Raw genomic sequence first — 25,010 nt, forward strand, 5'->3', positions numbered from 1 at the left:
AAAATTAAGAGAAAAATAGAACAACAAAAAAATAATCTTTTGGAAAAAACCTAAAATTCTAGTGCTAAAGTGCCATACTATAAAGTTAAGAAGGAAATTCCAAATCGACTTTCTTGTTGACTCGTTTAAAACCATACGATGTGGAAATACGGTGTCATACTGCTGTGCCTAAGTGGATATTGCCTGGCAGGTCCAGTGGGTTTAAAGGTAAGAGAAATAATGATGTAGATCTACATTACTCTCTCTGTGTTATGTGAGTGAGTGATAGAATAGAGCGGAAATAAAATTGTCAAACAAACATAAAAACAAAAGAATAAAAAAGTCATTTTATAATTTGGAAAATGGAATACTTAAAACATTTAATTATTTTAAAAACTGGAAAACAGTGCTGTGTATAATGGATGTAGAAAAAGTTTGTTTCTTAAGTCTTTTGATTCAGTGTCATATAAGCTGTTTTTATACCCACCACCGAAGGATGGGGGTATATTCATTTTGTAATTCCGTTTGCAACACATCGAAATATCCATTTCCGACCCTACAAAGTATAATGATCATCGTAAAAATCTAAGACGATCCAGCCATGTCCGTCCATCTGTCTGTTGAAATCTCGCCACAGTCTATAAAAATAGAGATATTTAGCTGAAACTTTGCACAGAATCTTTTTTTTTTGTCTATAAGCGGGTTAAGTTCGAAGATGGACCATATCTTGATATAGCCCCCATATAGACCAATCCGCCGATTTAAGGTCTTAAGGCCATAAAAGCCGCATTTATTATCCGATTTTGTTGAAATTTGGTACAGTGAGTTGTGTTAGGCCACTCGACCTCCTTTTCAATTTGGTCCTCATCGGTCCAGATTTGGATATAACTGCCATATAGACCGATCTCTTGATTTAGAGTCTTGGGCCCGTAAAAGGCGCATTTATTGTCCGATTTTGCCAACATTTGGGACAGTGAGTTGTGTTAGGCCCTTCGACATCCCTTTTCAATTTTGCCCGGATTGGTCCCGATTTGGATGTAGCTGCAATATAGACCGATTTCTGGATTTAAGGCCTTGGGTCCAAAAAAGGCGTATTTATTGTCCGATTTCGTCGAAATTTGGAACAGTGAGTTGTGTTGGGGCCTCCGAAATCTTACTTAAATTTGGCTTAGATTTGCATATAGCTGCCATATAGACCGATCTCTCGATTTCAAGTTTTGGGCCCATAAAAGGCGCATTTATTGTCCGAAGTCGCCGAAATTTGGAACAGTGAGTTGTGTTGGGGCCTCCGAAATCTTACTTCAATTTGGCTCAGATTTGCATATAGCTGCCATATAGACCGATCTCTCGACTTAAAGCCTTGGCTCCATAAAAGGTGCATTTATAACCCGATTTCGCTGAAATGTGACATAGTGACTAATGATAGGCTTTTAGACATCCGTGTCGTATATGATTGAGATCGGTCTATATTTGGATTTGTCTACCAAAAAGACCAATATTTTGTTCAACGAAATTGAGCAATGACTTGTACTTATTAGACCATTCAATTTTCATGCCGAGTTTGGTCCAAATCGAACCATATTTCGCTAAAGCTGCTATGGGGGCATAAATTATGCAATTTTCACCGGACTATGACGATAGGTGGTTTACATATATACCCGAGGTGGTGGGTATCCAAAGTTCGGCCCGGCCGAACTTAACGCCTTTTTAATTGTTTTTTTTTTGCCGTCAAAAATCGCAACTTTTGTTGAGCATTTTTATTTTCATTGTATTCAATGCCAGCTACAAGCCATAATATTTGTCTATACTTTTTGCGGTGAAAGGAGTAAAAAACGAAAACAAAGCAACACAAAACAGTTTGCTGCCAGCAGCATAACCACAAGACAAATAGCCAGATACTTGTGTCCTGATGCAGTTGAGCTTGATGTGTGGTTATCCTATACCGGGGACTTGTGCGTAGATTTTGTATAGAATTTAATGAAAATGTAAACTTTTTATATTGCAGTCAAAATAAAATTTAAGATTCTTGTTTTGCTTGTTTATAAAGGCTGAGATTTTTAAGGGCTTTAAAAGAATCAAAATATGTCTGCCTAGACATTGATTTTGTTTGTTATTTTGGTGACTTTGTTTTGTGGCATGGCAAATGAAAAGTTTTCGCTTGTTATACACTACACCACAATTGCGGAGCAGGGTATCATAACTTTGTGAATTAACTAGCAGCGTAAGAAGGAGACCAGGTAATATATCGATCGGCTCGGAATTACTTCCTGATTCGGTTTATCTATGCCCGTCTCTCTGTCTTCCCATGTATTCTTGTAATCATGGTATGTGGTCGTATTTGTTGATCAATTACCATAAAATTTTGCTATTGATTTTGCAAAAAATCGATACAGATTTTGATGTAGCTTTCATAAATATCTTCAATGCGATATGCTTCATTATTGGTAATGTAGCCTCAATTTTGGCGCTATCTTTACAAAACTTTGCAGGAGATGTTTTATTTGATTTTTTTCTATCTCTACAAAATTTAACATGATTGATATTAGTAGGCAGACCTGGTTGTGTAGGGTATTATATATTTATACCCTATTGATAAGCATACCGATCGACTCAGAATCACTTTCTGATTCAATTTAGCTATGTTCGTCGGTCCATGTTAATTTGAGTACAAAGTACAGGTCGCATTTTCGTCCAATCGTTTAAAAATTTGGCACATGCATTTTTTTGTGGAGTAGAGACGGAGCCGTTTGAAATTGGAAAAATCGGTTCAGATTTGGATATAGCTCACATAGATATGTTCTTCCGATTTTCAGTAATAAAGTAATAAAATGGTCATTTGTTAACCCATTCTCTCGAAATTTTGACAGGAAGAATTCCCTTTTGACTACCGATATTACAGGTAAATTTTATGGAAATCGGTTCAGATTTAGATGTATATTGGCTGATTTTCACTTCGAGAGTCGCATTTATTGACCAATCTTGCCAAAAATTCGCACAACGCTTCGACTGAACCGATATCTATCTACTCACCACCGATGTTGAGAAACATACCAGACTTCCTTGTGCCATATTTCGTGAGAATCGGTTCAAAAATGACGAACATATATATGGAAGCTACATCCAAGCTCGCTTATGCAAAATCGGTGCGGCAAGTGATAGCATGTTTAGGACATGCGAGAAAGATGATGAAACGTTGGATCATTTCCTATGTCATTGGCCGGCTTTCGCGGCTAACAGATACCGGCACTTAGGTGGGGACACAATAACCGACATGAACTAACTGAGAGACATGAATGACGTGGAATACTATTAAGGATTTTGTAAGTAGCTAGGAATTCCTAAACTAAAGTTTTTTCGAGGTCACTTTTTACACTCTCCACCATAGGATGGGGATATACTTATTTCGTCATTCTATTTGTAACTCCTCGAAATACTCGTCTAAGACTCCATAAAGTATATATATTCCTGATCGTCATGCCATTTGAAGTCGATCTGGCCATGTCCGTTCGTCTGTCCGCCATATCTGTCTGTCGTCTGTCTGTCGAAAGCACGCAAACTTTCGAAGGAGTAAAGCTAACCGATTGAAATTTTGTATAAATAGTTTTTATTACTGTAAGTCGGTTGCGATTGTGAATGAGCCATATCGGTTCATATTTTGATATAGCTGCCATATAAACCGATCTTGTCTTCTTATCCGATTTGGATGAAATCTTGCATGAGGTGTTTTGTTACGATTTTCAATAACTGTACTATAAGTATGGTTGAAATAGATCCATAACCTGATATAGCTGTCATATACACCGATCTGTGGTCTTGACTTCTTGAGCCACTAGAGGTCGATATTATTATCCGATTTGGCTGAAATTTTGTTCAAAGGCTTCTCCCATGACATTTAACATACGTGTCATATATGGTCCGAATCGGTCTATAGCCTGATACAGCTCCCATATAAAGACATCTCCTTATTTTACTTCTCGAGCCCCTAAAGGGAGCAATTATTTTTCGAATTGACTGAAATTTTACACAATGACTTCTACTATGGTCTTCAATATTCAATTCAATTATGGTCCGAATCGGATTATAACTTGATATAGCTCCAATAGCATTGCAATTCTTTTCTTTTATCATTTGTTTGCCTCAAATGAGAAATCGGGAAAGAACTCGACGAATGCGATCCATGGTGGTGAGTATATAAAATTTGACCCAACTGTGCTCAGCTAGCTCTTACTTGTTTAGTATTGGGTTGCCCAAAAAGTAATTGCGGATTTTTTAAAAGAAAGTAAATGCATTTTTAATAAAACTTAGAACGAACTTTAATCAAATATACTTTTTTACACTTTTTTTCTAAAGCAAGCTAAAAGTAACAGCTGATAACTGACAGAAGAACGAATGCAATTACAGAGTCACAAGCTGTGAAAAAATTTGTCAACGCCGACTATATGAAAAATCCGCAATTACTTTTTGGGCAACCCAATATTTAGAGCACACAACAAGCCGATTACTGTTCATAGTGGCATGGGACGGATTAATATCCTTACATCCAAATCTGAACCGATTCTCTCCAATTCAATAGGCTTCGTCTCTAGGCTAAAGAAGATTCCAGTGCCAAATTGAAAGACGATCGAATGAAAATTGCGACCTGTATTTTGTACACAAATTAACGTGGACAGACAGACGGACGGACGAACAAATAGACAGACATAGCTCAATATAATCAGAAAGTGATTCTGAGTCAATCGGTATACCACCACCATGGATTCCGCTAAAAGTGTATCCTTATTAACTAAATTTGTATTTGAATGACCTTGTAGCAATCAAAACGGGAAATGAGTGAGGATTCAATGGTCTCAAGAAGTCATATCGGGATATCGGTACTTGGGGGGGGCCTATACGAGAGTTGCCTTTGATATGTCGGGATTGGACAACGCTTGAACTTAATTAAATTGTTGGCAATGAAGCTACGTCAAGGACTAGTGTCTATCGATGGTATGGTGAATTCAACCGAGGTCTAAGTTCACTCCAAGACGAATTTCGAGAGGGTCGGCCAAAGTCAGTTGTTGTTCCAAAAACCATTGATGCTGTGCGCCAACTGATATTGCAAGTTCGTCATGTGAGATTTGGACAACCTTAGGCATTAGTGGGACCAGCGTACAATCAATATTGCATGAACACTTGACCTTAAAATATATGTTCGCGTCGGATCCCACACAAATTTTAAATCGCTCAAAAAAGGCTTGTGTCGATTGGTCGAAATAAATGCTCCAAAAATTCGAAACTGTATTTGCGAGCACTCAAAAGAATTCATGTTGTGGAAATACTTCAATCAAAGTGGCAAAAATCCATCGAAAATCGGTTCAAACGCATGCTAAAGTGTATAGATCTTAGTGGGGAATATTTTTCGATGATAAATATTTGTTTTTGTTCTCTAATCCCGAAATATAAAAGGCAATCCTCGTATCACCATATTGACTGATTCGAAAACTTGACACTGACATTTGACACTGATGTTGTAAGTCATACGATAGGTTTCCGGGTCAAATTTCAACCAAACCAGGTGAAAGTGAAGGCTCCTAGGAGTTCAGGAAGTCAAAACCGGGGATCGGTATTTATGAGGACCATATCTGTTTATTGACCGATTAGGACTGTACTTGGCATGGATGTTGTAAGTCATTGCACAAGCCATTGTGCCAAATTTAAGCCAACTTAAATGAAAGTTGAGGCATTTAGGCGCTCAAGAAGTCAAAACCAGTGATTAGTTTATATGGTTACTACATCTGTTTATAAACAGATTCGGATCATACGTGACATTGATGTTGATAGTCATAACACAAGTCCTTGTGCCAAATTTCAGTCAAATCGAATGAAAATGGAGGCTTCTAGGGGTCAAGAAGTCAAAGCCGGGGAACGGTTTATATGGGGGCTATATCTATTTGTAGACCTATTCGTATCGTACTTGGCATGGATGTTGAAAGTCATAAGTCCAAATTTCAGCCAAGTCGGACGACAATTGATCGTGCGGACGATCAAGCCACGTCCGTCCATCCGTCAATCTGTCGCAATCACCTTGGCGGTCGGTGTAAAGCTAGCCGCTTGATATTTTTACCAGATACTTAATGTTGATGTAGGTCGTTGCGGATTGCAAATGGCCCATATCGGTTCAGATTTAGATATAGCTCCCATATAAACCTATCTCCCGATGTGAATTCTTCGGCTCCTACAAGCCGCAGTTTTTGTCCGATTTGGCTAAAATTTTGAATGAAGTGTTTTGTTGTTACTTCCACCAACTGTGCCAAGTACGGTTTATATCGGTCATTAACCTGATATAGCTCCCATATAAACCGATCTCCCGATTTGACTTCTTGAGCCCCTGGAAGCCACAGTTTTTGTCCGATTTGGCTTAATTTTTGCACACAGAATTCTGTTACAGCTTCCAACAACTGTGCTAAGTATGGTCTTAATCGGTGTATAACCTGATCTCCCATATAAACTGAGTCCTTTGACTTCTTGAGTCCTTACAAGCCGCGATTTTCCGATTTGGCTGAAATTTTGCATACGGTGTTCTGTTACGACTTCCAACAACTGTGCCAAATAGGGTCATATCAGTCTATAACTTGATATAGCTCCCATGTAGACCGGTTTCTTGATTATCCTTGTTCGATTCCTAGAAGATTTAATTTTTGGTGGTTTGACATAGGTTTGGTATAAAACATTAAATTATGCCTAACTAAATTTATTTTGTTTACATTTTTAGCAGAATCCATGGTGGTGGGTTTTCAAGATTCGGCCCAGCCGAACTTAGCGCGTTGTTATTTTATTTAGTGCAATCTTTTTGTTTCACTTCTTAACCACATTGAGGAAAAAGTCCATATTAAAATTTAAATGTTAGCACATTGATCCAATAACATTTTTGAGCTTAAACGTCTCAGGTCAACTTTAATTAGTGTCACTTGAATTCCTTATTTAGGAATGAAACATTTTTATATTTAACATTAAAGTGATACATCTGTCACGAACCAACTTATCATATTTTCCCTAATACAATGAAGTAATCGAGAGTATTGAAAGGAAGTGCTTATGCATATCCGTTTTCCTCTAAACAAGGCGCTCGCTAATATCACTTGTCCGTTGGCTGGTGGATAGGCATTTAATGCTTAGCCTTCTTTACGGAAGTAATTTTAATAAACCACACTTGGTATTCATATGTTACACTGAATTATTCGTTTAGTCGCAACAATCCAACAATTCTTGGATTTCTTTTCTTTAAGACTGTACATTGCTGGTCGGTGTTTGTTCTCGTATACCATTTCTCCAAGTGATGCCATTAAAATTCTACACCTTACTCTTCAGGTCCACTCATAAAAAAGGCCATACGTGCAAGTTTTTATACTTCTGCATGTGCCATGGTGTACGCATGTATGTATGTAGCGAAGACAAGCAGTTTTAGTTCTTGACCGTCTCGGTGAGGTGCGGTGTCTTCGAAATAAGCGTCTACTGAAGTCAACCAAATGCAGGAGAAAATTTTGCATGGTAAAAAAAAAGAAAATTTTGCATGCGTGCCTTTACAAATGCACAAGCAATGCATTTGGACATCTTTCGTTCCCCTTCATAATCCATTACCATGCTGTTGGGAGACAGTCCCAAGCAAATGATTAAACGTGGACATAATGGTGACAACAATGTATGACAAATTCAAGTCGGAAGTTTTAATGGCGACCGAGGATTTTTTTTTTGCATAAAACGTTCAGGAATTTTTATTTATTCACGGAACTTAATATTTATAATTTAATATTTAAGTGCCATTTTATGGTTTCATGGAATATTCAGAAAGAAGTTAAAAAGAACGTTAATTCCAGTGGGGCCAACATACATAAGGCACTGCGAAGGATGTTGTTCCCTACAACTCTTGACATCACAAAGGCATCGATGAATTCAAGAAAATTAATTTATAACAATTTTTATACCCTGCACCATAGGGTGGTGCTGTCTGTTACATCTCGAAATATGCGTCTAAGATCCCATAAAGTATATATATTCCTGATCGTCATGACATTTTAAGTCAATATAGCCATGTACGTCTGTCTGTCGAAAGCACGCTAACTTTCGAAGGAGTAAAGCTAGGCGCTTGAAATTTTCCACAAATACTTCTAGGAGGCCACCGAAGCGCAGAGGATAGCGTGTCCGCCTATGACGCTGAATGCTTGGGTTCGAATCCTGGCGAGAACATCATGAAAATTTTCAGCGTTGGTTATCCCCTCCAAATGCTGGCGACATTTTGGGAAGTACTGTGCCATTTGGTATGACAGCCATGCAAAAACTTCTCCACAAAGAGGAGTTGCACTGCGGCACGCCGTTCGGACTCGGCTATAAAACGGAGGCCCCTTATCATTGAGCTTAAACTTGAATCGGACTGCACTCATTGATATGTAAGTAGTTTGCCCCTATTCCTTAGTGGAATGTTCATGGGCAAAATTTAACGGATGTTAAAGGTAGCTACCCAGCTGATACCACGTAGAGGATCCAAAATAAGCCTGGATTCTGCCAAGTCAAAAACAAACGGGACCCTTGCTCGGTTTTCAACATTCCCAAGTCCCCCAAGCGTAAAGTTAAGGATTTATAAAAGTTAAATTTTAGATAAGAAGAACATAAGCGCGGAGAGCGTGGGCTAAACCCCCCCCCCCCCACCCCGGAAATGTTGTAGATTGTGGTAAAGGGGAGGGTTCGCACCCCTCGCGGATATCACAGCATGAAATACCCTATTTTTCCCATGGTTAAACTCTACCATCTGTGAAAATTGCATGAAAATCGAGTCAACCGTTTTTATAAAGGGTGATTTTTAAGCTATTATTTAAATTTAAGCTATTGGCAACACTGGTTTAAACAGCTCACGCACGTTTTGTGTTTTGTTTCACTGTCAAACATCTTCAGTTTCGTATATAATTTAACCATAAATCGTCTTACAAACGAACAACGCTTGCAAATTATTGAATTTTATTATCAAAATGCGTGCTCTGGAAAGTTCATCGCGCGCTTCTTCCATTTCATGGACGAAGCTCCTTCTTGTCTCAATGGGTACGTAAATAAGGAGAATTTTCAATTTTGGTGTGAAGATCCAGAACCAGAAGCATTGTAAGGGCTACCAATGCATCCAGAAAAAGTCACAGTTTGGTGCGGCTTATGGGCTGGTGGTTTTATTGGACCGTACTTATTCAAAGATGTTGCGAATCGTAACGTAACTGTGAATGGTAAGCGCTATCGTGAGATGATATTCAACTTTTTTTGCCCAAAATGCAAGAGCTTGACTTGAATAACATAAGGTTTCAGCCTTTAAGTGGAGCGGACGTGTTTTCATTTCGCTCAAAAAGAAAAATACTCGTATCTTGGAATAGGTACTACCATTTAGGAAAATAGCTGCGGTGGTGGCGTCAGACCGCAGCATGTTGTCCTCCCCTCCTATAGGTGTGGAAGCCTTAGCACCTGTAGTCGAGAGTAATGCTTCTGACGACCAGTTTTGCGGAACAGACGGATAAACCAGAGGAATGCACAGTTCATCCCCAGCCTTTAAGTAAAGATGGTGTTTCCGACTCGACTCGACCAACTTAGGGGATTGGTTCGAAAAACAATTAAGGATTTTGAAAGTAACACGGAATTCCTAACTTAGATTTTCATTTTCGAGGTTACTTTTTAAGTACTTAGAGCGCACAACAAGCCGATAACTGGCTAAGGTGTATGTCCATAGTGGCATGGGGCAGATTTATATCTGCACCCTCTTTTCACCAAAATAACTAATATTTTTATTCTTTTAAACAAAAAAGGCCTAAAATTGACAATTTTTTTTATTAAGGTATAGCAAATGCTCCAATTATTGTTTAGGAGTTCAAAAATTTTATATTGATTAATTCAAAAGTATAAATTTTTTAATTTAATATTATCAGACAGTGTTTGCTGATATCAGCAGACTAATTTCTCTGGGTGAGGGCTATCCATTCAATCTGTGGTGAATGGATAGCCCACTGTGGCGCAGAAGTTAGCATGACATTGTACGTCTGGGTTCGTATCCTGCCGAAAACATCCGAAAAAATTGTCTGCGGGTGTTATCCCTCCTATGCTGTGTTATTTGCAATAAAGGTGTGGCAGTCATGTAAATCTTTACCACACAGAGGTGTTGCACTGCGGCATGGCGTTTACACTCGGCTATAAAAAGAAGGTCCTTTATCATCTTTGATCTTAAACTTGAATCGGATAGCACTCATTGATATGTGAGAAAATTTCCCCTGTTCCCTATAGGAATGTTTGTGGGAATATTGCTAATAGCCATTTAACCTAACCTATGGCGAAAGTGTCAAGGCTAGATTTTGCATCTGTGTTGGCTGTGAGCTGTGAATTTCACATATCCTTTAAGCTTCCGAAATGTGTGTATATTGCAAACGATGACATATTTTGAGGTTTGTTTTCTGATAATTTTGGGTATAAAAACAATTAAAAACTACATTAGTTATGCTTGTCTTGTAATATGGATGTCCATACATAAAATATTGCATGTTATGTATTAGCCTTCATAACCACATAAACACATACGCCCACAGACAGCTGATTTTATTCATATTTAATAAAAATATTAAAAAAAAATTATAAAAGCCAGAAAACGATTATTCATGCAAACACCAAAATGATCAAAGGCACTTGCCATGGAATTATTTAACAATTTCTTTAATTTCTTTTATCGAAAATCACAAAATTCATTAAAATGCAACAAACAAAGACACAGACAAACGCAAACAAAAGAAAAACGAAATGCTATTTGAATTTATTTACAAAATTTTATGTGATAATATTTCAAGCTGGCCAAAATTGACCAAAAGAAAAAAAGTTTATTACCCCACCCACACAGACACCGACTTAGTTGCAGTCCGGCGTCGAAAGCACCATAACCCAGCAAAGTTATAATAACGACAAAACCAAAAATAAGAGAAAAAGGAAATGCGCAGGTGCAACTATGCGGCTGCCAACTGGCACACAGACAGTCAGAGCGCAATGTCAATGACGAGGCTACGCATGCGTCTTGGCCGACCATACGATAACATGGCTGATTGTCTGGCAAGCACGCACATCTTCATTGAAAATCGATTGCGATTAGACTACCACGAAACCATAGAAATTTCTAAACGTAAGCCATCGATCGATCGATGTTTATGCAAAAGCACACTTCAATCGCTTCCAATACAAATTTGTAACGATGGCAATAAAAAGAAGAAAAAACAAAACGTTAAAACAAATAATTTGTCAATGCCGCCACAAATGAATTGAAATTTCACTTATTGCCTGTGCAATGGAGGGAAAAAACTAGAACAGAAGAGAAATTTTTGTACTTTTTTTGCATTTTGTAATTGTAGGTGACATTTGAGCATAAACTAAATCTGAAGCGTTTAAGAGATGGAATGAAAAATAAAGCATAACTCCATGAGCATAAGGAAAATGCATACATTTTCTTGCATATCCCACAAGTATGCTGGGAATGGTAACAACTCAATTTGTTGAAAAGTAAAGTATCCTTTTGGGAAGCGAACCCTCCGCCTTACCTTAATTTTTCAAAATGCCACATATTGGCGATAGTTGCACCGCTTTAATCTTATGCCAATCCAAACACACGAATTCATCAAACGAAATATAAAGTTAGGCAATCAGGGGGAACGCCCCACCCAAACGGGCATGTTTTCCGATTGACCCCGTATGGGTTTCAAATGAAAGGAATTTGAATGTAGAGTACGAATCTGAAATTATTATTTGCGGCTATGAGTCTGTAGGGCCGCTCCACCCAAAAAAACTCCCCCAAACGGCCATGTAGAACGACATCATATCTGCACTCACATGAAAGGGCTATGGTAGAAAAGTACGACTCTAATATACAAATTTGGGATATGTGTCTGACGCCCACCACCCAAAAAGACCTCAAACTCATAGTGACCCTACGCATAGTTAAAAAATTTGCAGTTTGAGAACGGATAGAGATATTTCTTTATAATTGGATGGTTAAAGCTGAGGTGTTAACGAGATTATGTGCAAAATTGCAAGGCCCTAGATGGTTCTTTCATTTTCAGAAAATTGCATTTCGGACTAAAAAACATATTCTCTAACTGTAGACTTTTTATACCCACCACCATAGGGTGGAGGTATACTAATCTAATCATTCCGTTTGTAACACCTCGAAATATTGATCTAGGACCCCATAAAGTTTATATATTCTTGATCGTCTCGAAATCCTGATTCGAACTAGCCATGTCTGTCAAAATCACGATAGCGATCGAATGCGTAGAGCAAGCCGCTTGAAATATTGCACAGATAATTTATATTGATGTAGGTCATTGGGGATTGCAAATGGGCCATATCGGTTCCAATTTGGATATAGCTCCCTTAGAAACCGATCTTGGGTCTAGACTTCTTGAGCCTCTAGAAGGCGCAATTCTCGTCCGATTTGACTTAAATTTTGCACGTATTGTTTTGGTATCACTTTCAACAACTGTGCTTATTGTGATTCAAATCGGTTCATAATCTGGTATATATGCCATATAAACCGATCTTGGATCTTGACTTTTTGAGCCACTAGAGCGCGCAATTCTCATTTGATTTGACTGAAATTTTGCATTAGGTGTTTTGTTATGACTTCCAATAAATGTGCTGAGTATGGTATAAATCGATACATAACCTGATATAGCTGTCATATAAACCGATCTAGAATCTTGACTTATTGAGCCTCTAGAGGGCGCAATTCTCATCCGATTTGGCAGAAATTTGGTATAACGGCTTCTCTCATGACTTTCAACATACGGGTCTAATATAGTCTGAATCGATTAATAGCCGATTTTGCTTTTTAAGCCCCTACATGGCGCAATTCATATCCGAATGAACTGATATATTACACAATGACTCCTACAATGTTCGGCATTCATTTATGGTCCGAATCGGACTATAACTTGATATAGCTCCAATAGCATAAAAGTTCTTATTCAATATTCTTTGTTCGCTTAAAAAGAGATACCGCGCATAGAACTAGACAAATGCGATCCATGGTGGGGGTATATAAGATTCGGCCCGGCCGAACTTAGCACGCTCTTACTTGTTTTTATTTAAAATTAAAACTAGCTGACCCGGGCCCGCTCCGCTGCGTCTTCTTTTACTTTATATGGAACAGAAGTTTCCTTGGAATATTTATTTTCGACAATTAAAGATCTTTTAGTGAAATACCATGCTAACTTGACTAACAGTTTAACAATATAAGTGCCTTTATCTGAATTCCATAGGATCTTTATTGGTCAACGAATTTAAGTTTGAATGTAAGGTGTACTCCATTCTTAAAATAAAGGGTGATTTTTTTGAGGTTAGGATTTTCATGCATTAGTATTTGACAGATCACGTGGAATTTCAGACATGGTGTCAAAGAGAAAGATGCTCAGTATGCTTTGACATTTCATCATGAATAGACTTACTAACGAGCAACGCTTGCAAATCATTGAATTTTATTACCAAAATCAGTGTTCGGTTCGAAATGTGTTCAAATTTTGACAAATTTTGTTCAGCGATGAGGCTCATTTCTGGTTGAATGGCTACGTAAATAAGCAAAATTGCCGCATTTGGAGTGAAGAGCAACCAGAAGCCGTTCAAGAACTGCCCATGCATCCCGAAAAATGCACTGTTTGGTGTGGTTTGTACGCTGGTGGAATCATTGGACCGTATTTTTTCAAAGATGCTGTTGGACGCAACGTTACGGTGAATGAACACATGTCGAACCGAACACTGATTTTGGTAATAAAATTCAATGATTTGCAAGCGTTGCTCGTTAGTAAGTCTATTCATGATGAAATGTCAAAGCATACTGAGCATCTTTCTCTTTGACACCATGTCTGAAATCCCACGTGATCTGTCAAATACTAATGCATGAAAATCCTAACCTCAAAAAAATCACCCTTTACTTCATTTCAGCCTGATATTCTCATGATGTCTGATTTTGTGGTGTTTTCGGGGGAGAGGTGGTCCCCAGATACTAGGTCCTGAAAAAATATCAGCATCGTGCTCTTCTCTAAAATACCATTTATTTAAACTCCATATTGCCGTTGACTTAAGATGAGTTTACAGGATGAGGCGTCCCCCAAACACATGGCCACAAAATTGGTTATCAAATTCGTTTTCTAATCTCAAATACCTTTCATTTGAGCCACATATTGGCATGGTCGAAAAAGTTTTTCCCTTTGGGGGTGTTTTGGGAAAGGGGTGATGGTCCTACATTTGGATATCAAATTCGTATTCTATTCCCAAATACCTTTATTTAGGCCCCATATTGCGATGGTCAGTAAAAAATTACTGTTTGTGGGGTATTTTGGGAAAGGGGTACCCCCAGAAAATTGGTCCCGAAAATGGGTATCAATTCTTGCTCTACCCCCAAATCCTTTCATTCAAGCTCCACATATATCTATATATCATTTATTTGAACCCCATTTGCCATTGCCCTCAAAATTGGATATCAAATTCGTTTTCTAATCTCATTGAAACTCCTTATTTCAAAAATCAGCAAATATGTCCAGTTTGGGGTATTGGCCCTAAAAACTGTGAATATTTAGTTCCACTCTCTTTAAGACCCAAATTGTCTTGGTGAGCAAATAAGTCCTATTTGGGGGTTTTTATGGTGATGGGACGTCCGCTAGACACTTGGCCCCGTATGTTGATATCAGATACGTGGTCTACTCCCACATAGCTTTCATTTGAGCCCCATATTTCCATAGTCGGCAAACATGACCGGCTTGGGGGGTGTTTTTTGGGGGATGGGCGGCCACTCAGTGAATTGGCCTTGAAAATATATATCGGATTCGTGTTCCACTTTAAAAACCCTCTTAGTTGAGCCTCATATTGCAATAGTCAGAAAATATTTACTATTTGGGTGATGTTGTGGGGGTGGGTGGCCCCATAGACACTTTTCCTGAATATTGATATCAAATTTGTGTTTTACTCCCAAAGACCTTTCATTTGAGCCCCATATAGCTATGGTCGTAAATTTGTCCTCTTTGGGGGTGTTTTTGGTGAGAGGCGGCTCCCAAACACTTGGTCGCATATTCATATTCGCATTCTACATTAAAATACCTTTTATTTAAGCCCCATATTCCCATGGTCAGTGAATCAGTCTTGTTTGGGGGGTGTTTTGGGAAAGGGGTGGACCCCCAGAAACGTGGTCCCACATTTGGACATCAGATTCTTATTCTACTCGCAAATACCTTTCATTTGAGTCCCATATTGCCATGGTCGATAAATATGTCCGATTTAGGGGTGTTTTGGGGCTTGGGGTTGTCCCCCTAGCACTTGATCCGACAATTGGATATCAGATACGTTTTCTTATCGCAAATACCTTTCATTTGAGTCCCATATTGTCGTGACTGGTCTAAATATATGTTTGGTAGGTTTTAGGGTGGGGCAGCCCCCCTAGGTATCCCATCCGAAATTTGGATACCCAATTTTTGATTTTTAGGGTACTATATGAGAGCACACGAAATTTCGCTCAAATCGCACCACCCATCTCCGAGATCTGGCGTATCTGGAAGATATAAAAAAATGTAGTACCCCATTTTCACCACGGGGTCATTATGCACCATCTGTGAAAATTTCAAGAAAATCGGTTCAGCCGTTTCTGAGTCTATAAGGAACACATAAACATACAAACAAACACAAATTGATTTTTAGATATAAGATTTGTGGCCTTTGGCCCGGATGAAAGATATATTGGGTTGCCCAAAAAGTAATTGTCGGTAATATAGTCGGCGTTGACAAATTTTTTCAACTATTTGTGACTCTGTAATTGCATTCTTTCTTCTGTCAGTTATCAGCTGTTACTTTTAGCTTCCTTTAGAAAAAAGTGCGCGAAATTTTGTTTACATTTGTTTGTTCGGCGTCAATTTTAATATGGAGCCCACGGCGGCACTAAAGGTCCTTCTGATGGCAGGAGGATTTGGCGTTGTTCTTATCCAGGAACAATGAGTGTGTTTAGGTATGGTTCGTGGACTATCTATTACTAGATATGAGCTACTCAAGGGTGCGGGGAATGGAAGGTACAAAGCCTGTACCGGTATTATTGCAAACAGTAGTCTTAATATTTTTATACCCATCACTGAAGGATTGTGGTATATTTATTTTTTCATTCCGTTTGCATCACATCGAAATATCCCTTACCGACCCTACCAAGTACATACGTTTCTGATCGTCGTAAAATTCTAGGACGATTTAACGTCTGTCTGTCCGGCTGTTTCTACGTCTGTTATAATTATGCAACAGCCTGCAAAAATTGAGATAATGATCTGAAACAGATCCGTATTTCTTTAATATGTAGGTAAAATTCGTGAACGGGCCTAATCGAATTATACTTGGATATAGCTGCCATATAGATCAATGCTCAGATGTAGGACCTGAGCCCATAAAAGGCTCATTTATTCTCCGATTTTGCTGAAATTTTGATCGGGCCATATTTTAATATAGCTCCAATATTGACCGATCCGCTGATTAAGGGTCTTAAGCACGTAACTAACTACTAATAAATTTCCCACGAACATTCCATTAAGGAATAGGGGATAATTCTCTCATATAAATGAGTGCAGTCCGATTAAAGTTTAAGTTCAATGATAAGGGGTCTCCATTCTTGCATCGAGTCCGAACGGCGCGCCGCATAGCAAAACCATTTGGTAGAGAAATTTTAACATGGAAGGATACCATACAAATGAAGACAGCATTAGTAAGGGGATAACCACCGCTAAAATTATTCCGATGTTCACGCCAGGACATAAACCAACCGATCGACGTCATAGATCTTTGGCGGGAGGCTTAACATGTTAACCTTAAGCACGTAATACTCATTTATTACCCGATTGTGCTGAAATTTGAAACAGTGAGTTGTTAAGCGTCCCGCCAAACGATTTGAATCCGGGCCGTATTCGGACTATATTTCAATATAACTACCATATTGACCGATCTGCCGATTTAGGGTCTTAAGCCCATAACAGCATCATTTATACGGGATTTCGCGGAAATTAAGAACGGTGCGTTGGACAAGACCTTTCGTTATTCGAATCGCGAATGGTCTAGATCGGTTCATACTATGACATTGGAAACAGTGAATTGTATTAAGACTCTTGACATCTGTCCTGAATATGGTACACATCGGAGCATATTTACATATAGCTGCTATTTAGACGATTCTGCCAATTTAGGGTATTTAGCCCATAAATCCCTTACGTATACCCGGATTGTGCTAAAATTTGAAATAATGAGCTGCATTAAGACTCCTGACGTTCGACTCAAATATGGTTAAGATCGGACTATATTTAGAGATAGCTTCTATTTAGACCATTTCTGCCGGTTTAGGGACTTTGGCCCATAACTGGGGCATTTATTACCCTATTTCGCTAAAATTTGAAATAGCGAGTTGTTTTAAGCATCCATCTGCCTGAAAAATGGTGCGGATCGGACAACATTTACATAGAGCTGCAATATTGACCAATCTTCTAATTAGGATAGGATCTTAAGCTCATAAAAGTCGCTTTTTTCATCCGATTTCACTTGCAAAAGGCTTCTCGGCGCCTGAATCAAATATGACACAGATCAGCTCCATGTAATACAACTATAGATCCAAGAAAATCCAAAAAATCCAAGGTGGTGGGTATACAAAGCTCGGGTCACGTACCTAGGGGGCACGCCCGTCCCCAAAAAAACTCCAAACAGGTATATAGACCGATCGGTACAATATGGAACTTAAATGAGAGATATTTCGGAGTATAGTTGGAATCTACAATATGCATTTAAATGAAAGGTATTTGCGAGTAGAATACGAATCTAAAATTCAAAATTTGGTACAAAGTGTCAATGGGCCTTTTTCACCTGTAAAACCACGCAAAACGGGCATATAAATCTATCGGTAGACAGCACAGTGAGATAGGATCGAAAAAATAGTCAAAATTTACCATTTGAGAACGGGTTGAGATAACTCTTTGACTGTGGTTTAAAGTGAGATATATATTGTGCACGTTGGCATCAATCCATGTCTAGCAGGAACTGAAGCGACTGCATCTGCCGGAACATAGTTGAGCCAAACAAGAATATTCACTCTGTGCCTGTTCGCCGCTTCCCCTATGGTTTCCTTGCCAGGTTCTCTCTTATAGCGCTCTTTATCATGTAGATGCAACCTGAGGTCCCTGGATAGTGGTTGAGTATTCACAAGATACTTATTTGAATAGTTGATGAGAAAACTGCCCAGTAGATACTGCTTAGAAAGAATATAATTGTGTCTTTGCTTAGCGAGGATCTTTGTCTCCTGATGGTGATGATTCACATAAGAAGAGAGGAAGCAGCAGCACTCAGGCAGGTCTTAGGTTAGGTTCCGTGCTATTTACAATATCCTTTATTGTTTTCCATACCACTCCACTACGTTGATTCATGTATGGTATTGTGTCCCCACTTAAGTACCGGTGTCTTTCGCCGCGAAAGACGGACAATGACATAGGAAATGCTCCAACGTCTCATCATCTTCCCCACATGCCCTACACATGCTAAGACTTACCGCAACGATTTTGCATAAGTGAGCTCGTAGTCCTATGGGTCTCGTTATGATACCAAAAGCTATACTGACCTCCTTCTTACTTCCTTTCAGTAATAGCCTCGTCCTCTCTCAATCCGGATCACCCCATAGGACTTCGCCGTCTTACCGACTATTTCACTGTTCCACAGTGTTACATGCGCATTCGTCGCCCACTCCCTTAAGTCGGACAGCGTCGTCACGAAAGGCTTCGGGTTAACCAAGTTAATTGACGCCAGTCCTCTGACCTCCACAGCCAAATCATGTGCCCTTTCATTCCCCCTTACTCCGTTATGGCCCGACACCCAAACGATGTGGTTTGTGCCATCCTCAGAGAAGGCGTTAATCTCCTTCTTACGCTATAAAACTGTCCTTGAACTTACCGTCCTGGATGTTATTGCCATGATGGCAATTTTACTGTCCCTAACGATTTTCATACTCGACGTCCTCGCGTTTACACCACACCACCTCACGCATTCCGTGAACACCCGGTTCTCAGCCTAAAGGACCGTATTATGATCAAGCAGTCTAAAACAGAAATCAGTCCTTGGGTTCTCAATGTAGAACGCCAGGTCCACTCTGTCCTCGGGCTTTGATCCATTCGTGTAACATGGCAATACTAGGGTTCCGTCAGTCCAAGACTGTGCAGATGGCAGCAGTGCCTCGCACTCGACCTCAAGTGTCGCCTCAGGTATCCGATCGGAAATCTTCAGTTCCATCCAGTTATCCTATCGTCGCCTCAATTATACCGCGTTGGTAGGAGCTGCTCCCATCATCAATCCATTTTCCCATCGTTTTAAGTGCCATAGCTGCAATGGCTGCATCACTCTAAATCTGTGTGTCTATTGATCGGATATCTAGAATAGTCTCCAGTGCCCTAGTGGGCGTGATCCTCATCGCTCCGCCTATGCCAAGACAACATGTTCTCTGAACCTGTTATATGGTCCTTATACTGCACTCTTTCTCCATAGCAGTCCACCAAACTACTGAGGCGTAAGTAAGCATTGGTCTGATGACACTCCTGAAGAGCCAGTGGACTATCCTAGGATTCAGGACCCATTTCGAGTCTACGGCCCGTCTACATAGTGCCTAACAGCTGTGAGCCTTCTCAGTGCGCTCCTGATTGTGACACTTCCAATTAAGTTTTCTGCCCAAGATCACTCCTAAGTATTTGTCATTGTCAGATATCGAAATCGTTTTTTTTTGCCCCACCTTCGTCTTCCCCTGAACAGGCATATTTCAGTCTTCTCTGGGTTAGCATTAAGCCCCTGTGTATAGCCTAGTCATATGTCATATTCAAGACCTTTTCGGTCCTTCTGCATAGCTGGTTCGGATCCATACCCCCAAAAGAATTATTACATCGTCTGCATAGCAAACGGGATCAAATCCCTCCTCAGTCAGCATCAGACAGGTCTTAGTTGCATTATAGTGTGTGTCGCTAAGCTGACGAGTCCACACTAGCCCTTCATACCCAACCACTGACAGACGAATTATTTTATGTGTAGTCAACAAAGTCTCCTTGTCAGCCCACCTAAGAGCGGCTGGCAAGTGATTTAAGGACATTGTTCCTTCTTCTGACTCTGCATAAATAACAGAAGGGCCTTTCGTTTTATTGTCTTTGGCCAGAAATGATGTCTTACCCATTAATTCCATTAAAACAGGGTTTTATGCTCTTATTGTCTGATAGGGGAAACATGCTGAGGAAATAAAGGTTGCAGAGAATCTGATGTGTGGGTGTGTGTGTCATTGGTATCACAATGGACAGACGTGTTTCCCATCTTATAATTTCTTTTCTTCTATTACAATCTTCAAAATATTCTTTTCTTTCATACTTTTAGAAAAATATGCCAATTGGTCTTCATCAACGTGCTAATGATGCTGCCTCATCAATGGAGAGCACCATGGCTGAGAGTGAGAGTACCAGTACTGCTGCTGCTTCCGAGCCCAGTTCTGCGGAAATGATGATTATGTCTTCCCTGACATTGCCCAGCAATGCCACCTCCATTAGGTCCGAAATTACTGACAACTTTTCTTGTGCCAACAAAACCTATGGCTACTATGCCGATGTGGACAATGATTGTCAGATCTTCCATGTATGCTTGCCCGTTACCTATGCTGATGGCAAGGAGAACACTTTCCGTTGGTCATTCATATGTCCCGAGGAAACAGTGTTCAGTCAGGTAATTTCTTCTATAATATTTAGCAAACATGTCTTTTGAATTATTCTACCTTGTTTAAGGACTCATTCACCTGCATGCGTCCCGAGGATATGACAATTACGTGTGAAGATTCTTTAAGTTACTACGAATTAAATCGTAACTTTGGCATGGTGGAGTCAGAAGGTGAAAAGGAGAATAATGAGAAACCGGCAGCAGAAGCTGCTGAGGAAATGAATGAGAATCAACCTGAGGTAATGGAGCCTGTGGTTATTAAAACTGAGCCTGTGAGACCAGTTGAGCAAGTCAATAAAGTGATGCAGAAACCAATGCGCCGTAAACCTGCCTTGGCTTATGCCACTCAGAAGAAACCCATGCGTAAAGTTCCTCAAACACAACCGGAGATGAACTCCATTGTAAGTGAACAGGAAATCATTGATACCAGTGAGCCATTGAAGCCCTCAGTGCAAGAAGAAGAAATTAAGCCTGTAGTGCAAAAGATCATTAGCAGACGACCAGTTCCTGTGATGTCAAATAGCTTCAAGGATAAATTGCAAAATTCCAAAATAGACACTACGAACTCTTTGCGCTCTGATTTGTTCAATCAAAAACGTAAACGTCCCACCATGTTCAATAAAAAACCAGCCGACCAACCTGCTGTAGAGCAAACAGAGCAACCAGCCGAAGAGCCCGCCTTAGAGGAAACTCAGAAAAAAGTTACCGAACAGAGTTTTTCCCCAATGGAATCTGATATGTCAAACAGCAATATTGCATCTCAAGTGGCCGACTCCAAAATTGAAGGCTCGCAAATTCAGGAAGTTTATTTAAAGCCTGAAGAAACTCCCGAAGAGGAGATTGCTGCGCAAATGCCTGTTCAGTCTGAAGCCGAATATCCTGCCCAAGTTTTGGAAGCCTTTGAAGAAATTCCTGCTGTTATTGCTGAAGTAATGGAATCCACACAAGCTGAAGAGGACAAACCAGAGCAACAAATAAGTGCTGCCGAAGATATTCCGAAAAACGAAGATTCCATTTCAAGTGATGTTGATAGTGAAACTTCCCAGGATTCTGCAATGGCACAAGCAACCATTGCCATGGAAGAGGAGTTACAGTCTGCTGAAGAAACGCAACATGGGCAAGAGACTCTAAAACTGAATGAAGAAGTGCCAGAAACTCAAAATGCCGAAGAAGATCACATACATGAGGATAATCAAACTGCCAAAGAAACCCCAAATGCTGAAGAAATTCCAAATAGTCAAGAAATCCAAACTGCCGAAGAAATCATGAATGCCGAAGAACCAAAACCAGCTGAAGAGCCCAATAATGGTGATGCCGAAACCCAAGACATCAATGAAGCTATTGAAGAAACCCAAAATGTTGAGGAAGTTCAGGCCGCCCAAGAAATGCCAACTGTGGAGGAGACTCATCACTCAGAAGAAGAAATTCAGACTGCTGACCAAAATTCAAAAGAAGAAGAGCAAAAAAATGGTGAAGCTCAGACAGTAGAAGAAACTCATATGGTTGAAAGTGCCCCGGATATGGAAAACACTAAGTTGGATGAAGAAGCCCAAATAATGGATCAAGCTGCTGAGGAAAGTGAAATTGTGGATCAAACTCTAACAGCTGAAGAAACACCAAAAGCTGAGGAAGCAGAGGCCAGCGAAGATATGAAAACTGAAGAAGAAACAGAACAAAAAGTTGCTGCCGAAGCAATTATGGAAAATGAAGCCAGTGGAGAAGCCATGGCAATTCAAAATTCTGAAACAGAGCCTGAAGAAGTGAAACCCATTGATGATGAGTTCATCAAAGCAGAAGAAATGTCCCCAATGATTGAAGTGTCCGCTACTGATGACAAACTGTCACCTGAAGAATCACAACCTGCTGCAGAAATGGAACAGACAAAGTCTACCGATGTCGAAATGGCAGAGCAACAACCGGCTATGATTCTCGCCGAACCTGCAATTTTTGAAGAAAATTCCGAAGAAGCTGCCGCCCCGCCTGCTTTGCAAACCCTCGAAGAAATGGAGGCCGAGAAGCCCGATCATGTTCCTGAATCCATGCCAGCTACCGAGGAAATGTCCCAACAGGATCCCATTGTCCAGCAAATGTTCCAAGAGAAAAATGAGGAGGATGATAACAAGAAACAAACCATAGGAGGTTTTAAGCCTGTCGATCCCGTAATGGCTGCTGAAGCTGAACAATTAATTGCGGACTTCATTAACACTCTAAGGAACAATGATTTTGCCAATGAGAAACCCGGAATGCCAATCATGGAGATTGCCATGAATCAGGAACCCGAAAAGAGTATGGAATCTGATGATGTAGCACAACCACAAATCATTGAAACTCCAGTGTACGCTGAAGAGGACAAAACCGTGGAAAACGAAGAGGATTCCATGAATAACCAAGAAGAGAAAGACACAGCTCAGTCCATGGATATGAATATGGATATGGATAAAGCCAGTGAAAACAATGAAATGGGCTCTCTAAAGTCCTCGGAAGTCAGCGAAGAATCGCAACAATCTGATACGATGCCAGTTCAGGTTCCTGAAATGATTATGTCCCATATGCCCGAGCATATATATCAAATCCCTGTTGAAGTTGTTGCCTCAGAGGCTGAAGAAGTAATGCCTGATATGCACCAACAAATACAGTCGGAGGAGCAAACAAACACCATTGCAGAAGAAATGCCTATCCAATCCAATGAGGATGAACCACATGAAATGGAAAATCCAGCCGTTTTAATGGGTGGCTATAAGCCTTTGAGCATAGATGACATTGTGGAATTGGTTAAGGAACGTTTAGATCAAAAGCCCCAGGATGAATTGGAGACCCCCATGCAATTGGAGCAGGTTTTGAATGAGGCAAAACCCAATGTTGAGGAAGAGGCTTCAGCATCTGCTGGGGAAGCTGAACAAACAGCTGTTGCTGCAGAATCCCAAGAGGAAATTGTTATGCCCATTTATCATAGATTAGCCGAACCCACCAAAGTTGATGCTGGGGTTCAAACTGACATTCAGGATGAGTCATCGGTGGCTGCTGAGGAAGAGAAGGATATGGTAGCAGCTCCCTCGACCACTCAAGAGAAATCAAATCGTTCCTATAGATCTCGCAGTATGTTAAGCGCCAAATTGGATCCTCGCAAACGTCGTTTCCTTTTCCGATCAGATGAAAGCTAAATGATGAATCACCCATAAAACTGTCCAGTCCCTCTCTCTGGGAGACTGTTTGTGACTTAAAAATGCGCCATTTGTCCCGCCCAAAATCTTATTATTTTAGATTTTTTTTTTAAATATTCGCCTAGGCATTTTCCTATCACCTCATCCTAGCTCTCTTCTCGTTCCCTCTCTCTCTGTTTTCAGTAGTTACCCAGCTGAGAATGGCTCTTAGACTTTGTTTTATTTAGCAAATAAGTTGACTGTTCTCCCTAACGAACAAATAATTTGTTATATTGACAAATAATTTGCTTTCCTATCTCTATATATACCTATGTATATGTGTGTATGTATGCGTTTCTTTTGAAAATTTTATGATTAAAAGTGCTAGAGCAGAAATGATTTAGTGTTTCTGTGACTGTTTAGAAATGTAATTCAATTTAGAAATCACAGGCTTAACGTTCTTTTATGAATGGCTTTAAATAATTCGAATTATTTTTTGTTTTGTTATTTATTTTGCGATTTGAAGAAAGTTAAAATAATAAATTTTTATTCCTATCACGAATTTGTTCTTTAATAAAAATCTATAAATTTTTTTAAAAATGTGTTTTCATTATGTTGCGCTTAAAAGTGGTAAAATAGTAAAAAAAATTGCAATTTCATTGTGAAGAAGTCATATCGGACATTGATTGCAATATGAGGCCCCTTGAAGTAGAGGTTCAGGAGTCAAATTAAAAATGCAGACTTCTAAAAGCTCAAAAAATTAAATCCGAAGATCTGCTATATGCGGCTGCATCAATATAAGAACCAATGTAGGAAGTATTTATTGAGGATTTTTGTTATAAACATATTTTAGCTAATAAAGTAACCCGGCTAAAAACAATAACGCAACAGGAACCGATTGGTTGCCGGCTAAACTGTTTAAGACCGGAGGCGACACGCTGATAAGGTGTATGCAACAGCTCGTCAACGCACTTTGGCTAGAATACAATCCTGATGATTGGAACCACAGCATATTGTAGTATATCCCATGCACAAAAAAAATGACGCTTGCTGATAGGAAAGAACCTGTCCGAACCATTCAATACCAAAGGAGGTTTCAGACAGGAAGACAGCCAATGGTGT

At 39.6% G+C, this 25,010-nt stretch overlaps 1 protein-coding gene across 1 annotated transcript; it reads left to right on the forward strand.

Annotated features, from left to right (window-relative positions):
* Window positions 1–12: 12 nt before the first annotated feature.
* Window positions 13–24,037, forward strand: LOC106084820 (titin). Its single transcript, XM_013248749.2, has 3 exons — window positions 13–207; window positions 20,416–20,757; window positions 20,817–24,037. Exons 1-3 carry the CDS (start codon window positions 139–141, stop codon window positions 23,907–23,909), a joined length of 3,504 nt encoding a protein of 1,167 aa, XP_013104203.2. The 5' UTR covers window positions 13–138; the 3' UTR covers window positions 23,910–24,037.
* Window positions 24,038–25,010: the final 973 nt, after the last annotated feature.

This window comes from Stomoxys calcitrans, chromosome 1 (genome assembly GCF_963082655.1).
Source record: "Stomoxys calcitrans chromosome 1, idStoCalc2.1, whole genome shotgun sequence".
NCBI lineage: Eukaryota > Metazoa > Arthropoda > Insecta > Diptera > Muscidae > Stomoxys > Stomoxys calcitrans.

What these genes read in the sequence shown, in the direction of transcription:
- LOC106084820 (XM_013248749.2), top strand. Translation starts at nt 139, where the DNA reads ATGTGGAAATACGGTGTCATACTGCTGTGCCTAAGTGGATATTGCCTG. An exon ending in CAGGTCCAGTGGGTTTAAAG is followed by an intron (nt 208 to 20,415) that starts GTAAGAGAAATA and finishes TCATACTTTTAG; the next exon opens with AAAAATATGCCAATTGGTCT. An exon ending in AGGAAACAGTGTTCAGTCAG is followed by an intron (nt 20,758 to 20,816) that starts GTAATTTCTTCT and finishes ACCTTGTTTAAG; the next exon opens with GACTCATTCACCTGCATGCG.